Raw genomic sequence first — 12,503 nt, 5'->3', positions numbered from 1 at the left:
CAAAGACTGGAGAATGTTGGAATTAGAGGAACAGCCAACCATGGGTTGTGTCATTCCTGAGTGAGAGATCCTTCCAATGTATGGAGGCCGGATTCAAGTCAGACTCCCTCTCTGCACCTTGGGGAGTCCCTCAGGGATCCTCCCTGAGTCCAACACTCTTTAACATATATCTCAGCCCCTTGGCACACATAATACAGGAATTTGGCCTCTCCATTGTGTCATATGCCGATGACACGCAACTAGTGTTCTCAATCTCAGACTCCCTTAACTCGGACCATAGACAACTTGTCCCTTGCCTGGATAAAATCGGATCTTGGATGGCTGATTGTAGCCTCAAATTGAATGGGGACAAAACAGAGCTAATGATCCTGGGCAGCAATTTCAGTCCTCGCTCAGGGATTTCCTGGCCTGCTAACTGGGGCCCTCCTCCTAAAACAGCCATAAAAAACTTAGGGATGTGGCTGGACCAGAACTTGACGATGGAGGTCCAGGCCAAAACATTATCAAGTACTTGCTTTGGTATACTCCGCATGATCAGAAAAATAATGTCCCTGCTCCCAGAGGAGTCTAGGAAGACTGTAGTCCAAGCCTTGGTGGTATCAAGGCTGGACTACGGCAACTCTCTTTTTCTGGGTTCTCCTAAATATGTCACGAATAGACTGCAAGTCGTACAGAATGCAGCTGCCTGACTGCTGTTGAACATACCCAAGCGGTACAAAAGGGGGTGGTGATGGACGGAGCATCAGAACCAATCAAACACTCACACCCAGTCAACAGATCTGGGTTTAATCCATCACCGTTCTTTAGCCCACTATGCCACCCCAGTTCAGACATGGGCATATGCAAATCAGTCTGACCCTGTGCCTCATGGGAACAGTCCAGCCCGAACTGCCAAGCCATGCCTTCCCTGGACCGGAAACAAGCTTCCTAGGACCGGTTTCTGGCATTTCAGCCGTCTTCAGCCAGGCTTGCTTGAATCCAGTGGCAAAGTGAGCAAGGGACTCACGTCTGAGCATACCCTGCCAACTTATGGCGAACAAAGCGGTACAAAAGGGGGTGGTGATGGACGGAGCATCAGAACCAATTAAACACTCACACCCAGTCAACAGATCTGGGTTTAATCCATCACCGTTCTTTAGCCCACTCTGCCACCCCAGTTCAGACATGGCCATATGCAAATCAGTCTGACCCTGTGCCTCATGGGAACAGTCCAGCCCTAACTGCCAAGCCATGCCTTCCCTGGACCGGAAACAAGCTTCCTAGGACCGGTTTCTGGCATTTCAGCTGTCTTCAGCCAGGCTTGCTTGAATCCAGTGGCAAAGTGACCAAGGGACTCACGTCTGAGCATACCCTGCCAACTTATGGCGAACAAAGCGGTACAAAAGGGGGTGGTGATGGACGGAGCATCAGAACCAATTAAACACTCACACCCAGTCAACAGATCTGGGTTTAATCCATCACCGTTCTTTAGCCCACTCTGCCACCCCAGTTCAGACATGGCCATATGCAAATCAGTCTGACCCTGTGCCTCATGGGAACAGTCCAGCCCGAACTGCCAAGCCATGCCTTCCCTGGACCGGAAACAAGCTTCCTAGGACCGGTTTCTGGCATTTCAGCTGTCTTCAGCCAGGCTTGCTTGAATCCAGTGGCAAAGTGACCAAGGGACTCACGTCTGAGCATACCCTGCCAACTTATGGCGAACAAAGCGGTACAAAAGGGGGTGGTGATGGACGGAGCATCAGAACCAATCAAACACTCACACCCAGTCAACAGATCTGGGTTTAATCCATCACCGTTCTTTAGCCCACTCTGCCACCCCAGTTCAGACATGGCCATATGCAAATCAGTCTGACCCTGTGCCTCATGGGAACAGTCCAGCCCGAACTGCCAAGCCATGCCTTCCCTGGACCGGAAACAAGCTTCCTAGGACCGGTTTCTGGCATTTCAGCCGTCTTCAGCCAGGCTTGCTTGAATCCAGTGGCAAAGTGAGCAAGGGACTCACGTCTGAGCATACCCTGCCAACTTATGGCGAACAAAGCGGTACAAAAGGGGGTGGTGATGGACGGAGCATCAGAACCAATTAAACACTCACACCCAGTCAACAGATCTGGGTTTAATCCATCACCGTTCTTTAGCCCACTCTGCCACCCCAGTTCAGACATGGCCATATGCAAATCAGTCTGACCCTGTGCCTCATGGGAACAGTCCAGCCCGAACTGCCAAGCCATGCCTTCCCTGGACCGGAAACAAGCTTCCTAGGACCGGTTTCTGGCATTTCAGCTGTCTTCAGCCAGGCTTGCTTGAATCCAGTGGCAAAGTGACCAAGGGACTCACGTCTGAGCATACCCTGCCAACTTATGGCGAACAAAGCGGTACAAAAGGGGGTGGTGATGGACGGAGCATCAGAACCAATCAAACACTCACACCCAGTCAACAGATCTGGGTTTAATCCATCACCGTTCTTTAGCCCACTCTGCCACCCCAGTTCAGACATGGCCATATGCAAATCAGTCTGACCCTGTGCCTCATGGGAACAGTCCAGCCCGAACTGCCAAGCCATGCCTTCCCTGGACCGGAAACAAGCTTCCTAGGACCGGTTTCTGGCATTTCAGCCATCTTCAGCCAGGCTTGCTTGAATCCACTCGCAAAGTGAGCCTCCCTCCACCCTTATTCCTTCCATGCTCATGACACAAAGGGATGCAAGCAGCGATCCAATAGAATAAAACAAGGATCCCCATCCTGTCAGCATCAGGTTAAGCCCTTCAATTCTCGGGGGGGGGGGGTGGGGAGTCTCTAGGATCAATTGTAAATTTCAGAGGTAGGACGGGCTTGTCATTACCCTAAACTCCAGGGAAAGGATGAGAATGAAGCGGGCCCGCAGTTTCGAACAGAAGGAACTCCCAGGACTAACCGCCAAGGATAGTTTCTACATTCCCAGGAGAGCCAAGAAGTGTGTTCCAGCATTTTATCAGTGCCCCAGAGTGAAAGCATTACTTGGTGGGCTGTGTTCAGCGCTAGGGCTACCTGTCTTACTTTAATGGAACGTAGGGGGAACGTCAGCGCATCTGGGAGCCCCAAGAGAGTACACACAAGGAGATGATGGACGGAGTGCTGAAACTTTTCAGACACTCACCCCCAGTCATAGATCTGGGTTGAATCCATCATCGTTCTTTAGCTCACTTCGCCACCCCAGTTTAGACACAGCTATATGCAAATCAGTCTTGACCCTGTGCATCATGGGAACAGTCCAGTCCGAATTGCCAACCCATGTCTTCCCTGGACCGGTAACAAGCATCCTGGGACCGGTTTCGGGCTAACAGCCCTCATCAGCCAAGCTAGCTTGAATCCAGTGGCAAAGTGAGCCCGAAACCCACGTCTGGGCATGCCCGGCGCACCTAGGGCTTTGTTAGCCCCAAGAGAGTGTATGCTGGAAATCATGGAATGTTGGTTTTGAAGGCCACGTCAATGTCGTCTAACCCTCATTCCCAGTATCTTGTAGGTTTTGGGCAATGTCACAGGAGGTGAAGTAGGGTCCCAGCACCACCGCAGCCTCTCCAGCAATCCCCTGAATACACCTCGGATTGTAAAACCAATATGAAGTGATTTTGTGGGCCAATTCGGTGCCTGCCATTGCGTGAACTGTATGGTGAACCCTATAATGTATATCCTCCCATTCTGTATCAGAAAAAAAGTCTGCCTATCTCAACCTCCCATCTCCTCTGGCCTGGGGATTTTAGTTGTGGCCCATTCCTTCCCGAGTGGGCATAGATCTCTGAGACCAATCGCTTCTCATCAATTTTAAGGAACAACCACTTTTCAAACGAAGTCAACGGAAGGCCTGCCCCCATTGAGTGTCAGCACTCAACACCCAGTGTCGAAGTTGTAAAAATGGGACAAAGTCTGCCTCTGTCAGAGAGTAATCGAGTTAGAGTTGGTCAAACGGAAGAAGACCATTCAGGTCCAATACGTAGCCTAACCGCTTACAGCCCCCTTCTATCCATCTTCGAAATCCGCCCTGCTCCATCCCTGGGGAAAAAGTCTGGGTTGGCAAAAAGAGATGTCATAGGCGAGGGGAAAGTGGTCAGGCCCACTGCCGCTATTCAGAAAGAGACTAAGGGACAGATTTACTATTTTACATAACACATTGCAGCAACCAAAGTTGCTGCCATGGGTGAGAGGAAAGAGTAGTAGAGTGCATGTTTAATAAGATATGGTGTTGCTGCTCTTTCCTCAGACTTACTTTAAAATTGTTTCTACTTGGCGAGATTCTTAAATTTCAGGGACAGAGACATCATTTTACAAACTGCCCACACGACCCCACCGATCACGTACGAAAATATTGAAATCACCTTCTACCCAGATTACAGTGCAGAAAAAAAGGAAAACTTTATTGGAAGTCAAGAAGCAACTAAGAGATAAAGGTATCCGATACTCAATGGTGTTTCCAGTGAAGCTCAGAGTGGAGATGGAGGGAAGGTCCTGGTTCTTTGAAATGCCGGAATCAGCGGTAGACTGGTTGGAGGGATGGAGATCAGCAAGAGAGCACAATCCTCGAAAAGGAAAAGAACACTTCTCCAATGCTAAATTTTCACAGCAAGGTGTGCAGCATGATCCATCGACAAAGGAGACCGATGGGAATGGCGCACATGGCTGAGGGACTGACGACCTAGCGTCGCCGCTGGACTATGTCGAGCAGAAAATGATAAGTGACTCCACTGAAATAGAGCTAATGAGAGATAGAGACATGAGGGCACATTGTGTAGACGGGTGGGAACTGTGGAGTCCGGCCTGGGCCCCCCCCCAACACTACCTTTAGTTAGTTACATATAGGGCGACAGGCACTCTGCATAGTTGGGGACATGGGCAGTTCGAAGCCCAGAGTGCAGGGAAGCAGGGAGAGGGGTAAAGGGGGTTTTGCTATTGTTGTTTTGTCAGTCTGTTACGGATTCACGTATTACGGAACGGGACATAAGAGGGACAATGGGAGGGGGAATAGGTTTAGTGGGACTCACTGATCACAGTCAGCTCGTTGGTTGGATGTATGTAATATGGGGAGAAAGAGGGGACACCAGGTATGGCGATAATTTGTGAGCTGAAGCATGGGCACATCAGGTGATAAAAGATTCAGGCTCCTGTCCTGGAACGTCAACGGGGTACGGGACAAACTTAAAAGAGGTATCATATTGCAATTTCTTAAACGACACGCACCTGAGGTGGTACTGCTCCAGGAAGCACTCTTGATAGGTCACATGTGTAAGGCCCTAGCATGATGGGGCTACCAACTGGTGGTACACTCAGGGTTCACTACGGGTCTCGAGGAGAGGGTATCGTGAAGAAATGGTCTTTCCCAATGACAAAACATCACACATGCACTGATACCTTGGGTAGATATGCTGTGGTGCCTGGAAATTGGGAAGGCGAAGTACTAACCATAGTATCGATGTACTCACCACCAGGACTGCAGGAGGCAGCATTCAGAGACCTAGGGAAAGTGATGCTAACTTTACCCATTGGAAAATTGGTAAAAGGGGGAGACCTTAACTCAGTGATGTCGGGGATTTTGGACCGATATCCCCCCCGAGATATCGCACAATCGCAACTGATACTCCCACACTTCCTAGACGCAATGGGACTAGTAGATGCATGTAGGGTTGATCATCCTACTGAGACACACTTTACATTTCAGTCTGGGGCCCATAATAGTCTCTCTCGAATCAATTATAGTCTTACCCCGGCAGACCAGGTAAGATATGTTGAGGAGATCCGACACCTAGCAAGGGGCATTTCTGATCATTCCCCAATATGGGTACAAGTAGAAATTGAAAAAAGAAGCGGGACTAGAATAGAGCCTATAAACCCCTGGCACCTCTGAAATCTGAAGATCGCTCAGGTAATAGACTATTATTTAGGGAGAATGAGGGAGGGTAGAATTAGCTCCGGGAAGCCTTCAAAACGGTAATACAGGGACATGCAGTGTCCCAGATAGCAGGAGTAAAGAAGGAAAAGAATGCAAGGCTCCTCAGATTGGAAGAGGAGATACTGGAACTAGAGGATGAACTCACTACGACAGAAGGGCAAGACAAAACACATTCTTAATTTGAAGAAAGAGGAGTATAGGAGTGAGGTGAGAGACATGGCGAAAATATTGAATAGGCACAAGTTAGGCCGAATATACGAACTAGGGGATAAAGCCGGGAAACTGTTGGCTTGGCTAGACAGCAGAGAAATGGTGAGTCGGCTTGTCACAGAGCTGCTAGTAGACTCTGGGAACAATCTCACGGATGCGCAGGAAATTGCGGACGAATTCGCCAAGTACTATGAGCAAATATATACATCCAAGACCACTAGGCAGGACAAGGAAGTGAAAGTGTTACTGGCTGAAATGCATCTACCGGGGATAGCGAAGGAAGATAGAACTATGCTAGATAACAACCATCCACAAGAAGAAATAGCGCACGCCATATGAACTCTCCAGGCAGAGAAAGCAATGGGCTCAAATGGCCTCCCGATCGAGCTCTACAAGTTGCGGCCTGATAGAATAGCCCCCACCTCAAGAAAATGTATGAGGAAAGCCATGAGAAAGGTCACCTTCCGAAAGATAGCTACTCTGGTAGTGATATATAAAGACTGAAAACCCAAAAATAAATGCTCGTCATACCGACCGATATCACTTTTGAATGCAGAGGTCAAAATACTGGCAAAATTACTGGCCTCCAGGCTGGTCCGGGTTATCTCATGATTAATCCACCCTGACCATTCGAGCTTTATGCCGTCAAGAAATACATCGTTAAACCTGCGTCAACTGCACGGAATAATGGGAAGGGTGGATACCATAGGGGAAGATGGGGTGGTGGTGTCCTTGGATGCTACCATGGTGTTTGATACCATTGAGTGGCCATATCTCTTTGCCGTTTTGTAAAAAAACTCAGGTTTGGTCCAAAATGTATCACCTGGATAAGAGTCCTATACAGACCCCCTCATGCAAGTAGTTGTCAATAACAAAAGGTCAGCCATCTTCAATCTTTACAGTGGGATGCAACAGGGTTGCTCCTTGTCCCGCTATTATTTGCATTAACATTGGAGCCCCTAGCCTACTGGATCCGAAAATACCCTATAATTCGGGGATTGCGATGGGCAGAGGACTGGGAAGATCGTATCTCACTTTAAGCAGATGACATCTTGTTGTACCTGGCCTCTCCAGAGAGATCGCTGCACACAGTCCTCAATTTATTCACTAATTTTGGTACTTACTCCGGTTACAACATTAATTGGTCAAAATCGTTTATATTTGTATTGAACGGAAATTCGCCTGCCCTGTCTAAAGACTGTAAGATGGCAATACCCACAGATGGATTGAAATATCTTGGACTGTTCATCATTAAATAAACCAAATTGTATTATACATCTAATCTGCTGCCGCAGTTACATCGGCTAAGACAGGATGTGGAGCACTGGAAGACTCTTTCACTATCGCTACTAGGCAGCGCGGCGCTCTTCAAGATGATGCCATTGCCTCCCTGCCTGTATGTCCCTCATAATTCGCCTGCCTCCGTCCCTGTGTCCAACTTTGCAGCGGTGGAAAGTGCACAGAAAACTTTGCTCTGGGGAAGTAGTCCACCGCGAATCTCATCCTCAAAACTAGTAAAAGGCAGGCTGGTATGATGGGGTAATTGGGCTACCGAATATTAAAAAGTACAACTGGGCGGCGCAACTAGCTGCCATCAATCATATATATATATATATCTATATATATCTATATATATATATATATATATATATATATATATATATATATATATATATACATACACCGAACGCAAAGTAACAGAAAGAATCACAAACTAGCTGCCATTAATCATATATATATATATATATATTACCTACTGGCGGTCGCCAGTAGGTAGTTATAGTTAGGACCCTGTTTCCATAGGAAAACCGCAACATTCTATTTTGAATAACTTTGGCGCCGGTCGACGAATCCTCGCCAAATTTTCAAAATAGGTGGGGCGCTACGCTCCGCTCCTACCCTGAAAGTATCGGGGGGATTCGTCAAGCGGGGGCTGCGATAAAAGGGGGGTCCCAAAACGCGTTTTTCCCATGCATTTTTCCATAGGACCTTTAGACACAGCTACAGCCCGAACGGCTGAACAGAGTTCCTTGAAATTTGGCAGAGAGGTAGTCTACAGATCAAGGAAGTGCCTTTTGTAGGTTTGGTGTAAATCTGTTCAGTAGATTCTGAGAAAATAGCCTTTAAATCAATATATATATCTGAGCCAGCTTACGGTGCGCTTACGGTGCGCTTACCGTACGGTGACGTGCGCGAGCGCGATTCTGATTGGCTGTTCGATCTAAGTAAACATTCGAATCGGTCGAAACCAGGAAGCGGCGGCCGCCATTTTCTCTCTCGCACTCTGAGGGGGGCTGCAAAAACCAAGACAAAAAACATCTACAGGGGGAGTATATTCAGTTCTTAACCACCCAGCATCCATATATGTGTCCCCAAACAACCCCCAAGGCCAAAAAAACAAATTTATTTTTTTTCGAAAAATCGCCGATTACGCTTACCGTACGCATACGGTTAAAAATTTTTAAAAAAAAACAATTATCCACACTTTCCCCACCCCGTGTGCAAATGGTGCCCGTTTGCACCATTTGTGCATGGCTTACGATCCAATGGAAAGTACAAATGAATAACTTTCTCAACGAAGCGCATAATATGTCCCCCATGTGCGCACGGTGCGCGAAGCGCATCGTGCGTACATGGCCCATCCCGCGTAACGTGGGCACGCGGTGCGCGCAGCGCACCGCGTGACCACCGTGCGTGCACGGCACTAACTGCGTAAAGTGGGCGCGCGGTGCGCGAAGCGCACCGCGTGCTCACTGTGCGCGCACGGTGCGCGCACGGAACGAACTGCGTTAACTGGGCGCGCACGCCACGAATGGCGTAAAGTAACTTAGCATTTAAAAAAACGTACAAATTCACTGAAAAAACCATAGGTTTCACACACGTTATAGTTAGGAATTAGGATTTAAAAAACCTTGCAAATTCACGGAAAAAAACATAGGTTTCACACAAGTTATAGTTAGCTGTACATTTCACTCGTAAAAAACCAATGAAATTCCCCCGTTATAGTTAGTGCAGGCAACTATAACTCACGCGACCGCAATCCTCTGCTGATGACATATGTGTCTTTATGAAAAAAAAATATTTGTAATATATGTATAGCTAAAATTTAATGGAAGAAGACATGGGCAAATAAGTGTCTAAATACAGTATTAGCATCAGCAGAGGATTGCGGTCGCGTGAGTTATAGTTGCCTGCACTAACTATAACGGGGGAATTTCATTGGTTTTTTATGAGTGAAATGTACAGCTAACTATAACTTGTGTGAAACCTATGGTTTTTTCAGTGAATATATATATATATATATATATATATATATATATATATTTATATACACCGAACGCAAAGTAACAGAAAGAATCACAAAGTTCTATTTGCTGTATTTTTACACAAATTTCCAGTGCAAAAATATTTTGCGCTGGGAAGTAAACAGTTTATCATGACTGTGCTGATAAGCATGAGTTTTTTTTATTTAACTTGTACTACCTCTGTTTTGTGACGCTGTAAACAGAAAGATTTGTTTGCTAATTGTTACTATATGTATGTTGTCATATGTAGCATAGCTACCTTTTTGGTTTAGTTCCTGGCATGCTAAGTAAAATAAATAAAATAAGTCTATGAGAACAGAAGACCTGAATGTTCCCCGGTCGGCAAGGTGGATACCAGCATGGCCTGGATGAGCACAAACAGCAGCGAGATGGTCGCCATCGCTCCTCTTTCGGCACAAAGCCAAATCCAGTTCCTAAAAGTAGAAAAAGGGATTATATGAGAGGAATGGTGACACGTTTTCCACAGGAAGCTGTACACACAAGATGGCTGACACATGAGCAGAGTACAAAGGGATTATATGAGAGGAATGATGACGCATTCTCCACAGGTGGCTGTACACAAAAGGTGGCTGACACCAGTGCTTAATTTGTAAAAACAGAAGTGCCAGGGCTCTCGTCAGGTGGCCACTGCAGCTTGCACCACACATTGCCCCTGCTATGCTCCCAATGATAGTACCAACACAACTACTAACCATCACACTCCTACAAGTGTGACAATTCTATTTCAAGCCCCAAAGCTATAAGAAAGGCTTGGGTGGCTGGTAATAGTCATTTCGAATGTCTATTGAATGAATAATGACATGTCGTTGTAGTCATTCTAAATTAGCCAGATGGTGCCACCTTGTGGCAGACTGTCACAAGTGCTGGTGTTGACAATTAAGTGCCAGTGCCGAGCACCAGAAACCACAAGCTCAAATTAAGCACTGGTTGACACATGAGCAGGTGATGCATTTAAAAACACGCTTTGACTATCTCCAGGAAGGTATGCGCAACCTCGTCGGTGCAAAGGTTGTGGACATTCCTGCTTCTTCCCCTGATGTTTAGGAAGCTATGGTGGTAGTGTGCAGTGATAATACTGAAGTCCTTCAAAGATTCTTTGGCAAATATACTGTATGTCTTTCTTCAGACTGATGAGTGTCAGATAGATCTTTTCCCTGCTCATATCCCTATGAATAGGATAACCAGGCATCCCGGATTAGCTAGGACCATCCCAAATGTTCACCATCTGTCCCAGCAAATCCTAGTAAATTTAGCATATGTCTCAGATTTCTGACAGGACCCGCTGACCACAGAAGAAGCAAGTTGTCATATATTCCAGTGAAGAATTAGATAGCAGCCCTTAGCAGAAAGAAAATAAAGAGCACAGATGATACTGTGTACAGAAAATTGCATTTAATTCCTCTAAATGCCTCGTTCTCTGTGTTATTTCTGTTTGCGCTGTCAATTAACTCATTCAGCGCTCCTCAGTCAGTACAACACCACAGTCCTTCGTTTATGTTTGTGGAATGTCCATGTTTTTGGTTTTTAAAATGTTTTCACCTCATCTCTAAATTGATGGTTTTGTATATTTGCTTGTTAGGAGTTGTGTATTTTCAGAGAAAGATTAAAATATGAATTAATAGATTGATTCAAAATGCATGAAAATTGCACCTCTTACACGTGGACACTGTTACTTGTACATTATTTGTATTTGTATAAGTAGGGTAAATAACCCCTCAACAGCTCATTATAGAGATCTTGCAAGTCACTTGGGGGTGCTGGGCCCATATAGAAATATAATGCCCCTGACAGAGGGGTTTTATAAGGTCGTGGATGTCCAAGTTGACTTGCAATAGCCTTTTCTGTAGTATGGAAGGAATTTTATTCCTAAAGATATATGCTGTTAAACTGCCTCCTTTTCTAAAAATGCATGATTTTAGAATCTTCATTCATTTTCTTTCCTACTTGTGTTCTTACCCCCTAAGTCGCCCTGTATTAGTGTAGTGGTATTTCGCACCACCTGGGTGAAATGTGTCTAAAAGGAGTCATCATGCTGATTTAGCAGGAGTTGAATACAGAGTGAAGTTGCCTCCCTGTTATTGACTATAGTTTTCCAAATTAAATAGTTATCTTGAAATCGTGCAATGTGTGAGAAGATTTGCTGTTTTTTCTCTATTCCTGCAAATAATATTTATTATTATAGTTATATTAATGTTGTGTAGCATATTCTGTCTGTCTCTGCACTCTTTTTTGACGAACAGTGTACTTACTAACAAACATATATAATATATTAATGCTAAACGGATTCTCCTGCCACATTTTCCACAAAATAAAAAAATAAAAATATGATGGTCAGACCTCCTTTAATTCTGAGTTTTAATCTTTACATGTTCAGTTAGCAATATATTATTAAACTGACTTGTTGTTGCTTTTGAACCAACACTGTTAGTTAATATGTAATTGTCATTGAAGCATATATTTATCAAATATATTCTCAAACCCTTTAATACATAATCGAGCTAATGATTGGAGACCAACTACACATTCAGCTAGTACTGGCTTTTTAGCCGACAAACACTTTACAAGCTGGAATTTTTATCTGGTACTTTCAATGTTAAGTGAACTACAGGTCCCAGAATGTTCGTGAAATAAAATGTATAACGGAAAATATTGCCAACTGAATAAAAAATCCAGAAAACCACACGGTTCAGGAATTGCAATGGGAATATAGGGTGAGAAACAAACAACATCCAACAGCCATAAAATGAAAGTTGAATACATAATGTGAAAGATCAATCAATGACATGTACAAATATGTCCTATCTTTCAGCTAAACAACAGATAAACAACATATATATATATATCCACACAAGAACTCAATGAAGGGGGCCCCCAACCCTGCAGGGCGGCCTCTGTTTACGGGAATGGAGAGGCCCGTTAAAACACGGCGTGCACACATACAAGGAAACACAGAAGCCCGATGCTGGATTCCATCAATGCATTTATTCCTATGGGAGAAGGCAGCAATTTAAAGCCCTTACGCGTTTCAGCAGATTGCCTTGTTCACAGGT

The 12,503-nt window shown here is 45.4% G+C and overlaps 1 protein-coding gene across 2 annotated transcripts in view; it reads right to left on the bottom strand.

Moving 5' to 3' along the window:
- BCAN (brevican) overlaps positions 1-12,503 on the bottom strand; it is a 141,735-nt gene that overhangs the window by 70,171 nt on the left and 59,061 nt on the right. For both annotated transcript variants that reach the window (XM_085637650.1, XM_085637649.1), the window contains exon 2: positions 9,757-9,866. In XM_085637650.1, coding sequence (XP_085493776.1) covers positions 9,757-9,832 — 76 coding nt within the window. In that variant the 5' untranslated portion in view covers positions 9,833-9,866. The remainder of the gene's footprint in view (positions 1-9,756; positions 9,867-12,503) is intronic.

Source organism: Triturus cristatus, chromosome 12 (assembly GCF_964204655.1).
Source record: "Triturus cristatus chromosome 12, aTriCri1.1, whole genome shotgun sequence".
NCBI classification, from domain to species: domain Eukaryota; kingdom Metazoa; phylum Chordata; class Amphibia; order Caudata; family Salamandridae; genus Triturus; species Triturus cristatus.
The sequence above is the reverse complement of the archived record's forward strand: the minus strand, read 5'-3'. Positions and strand labels throughout refer to the sequence as shown.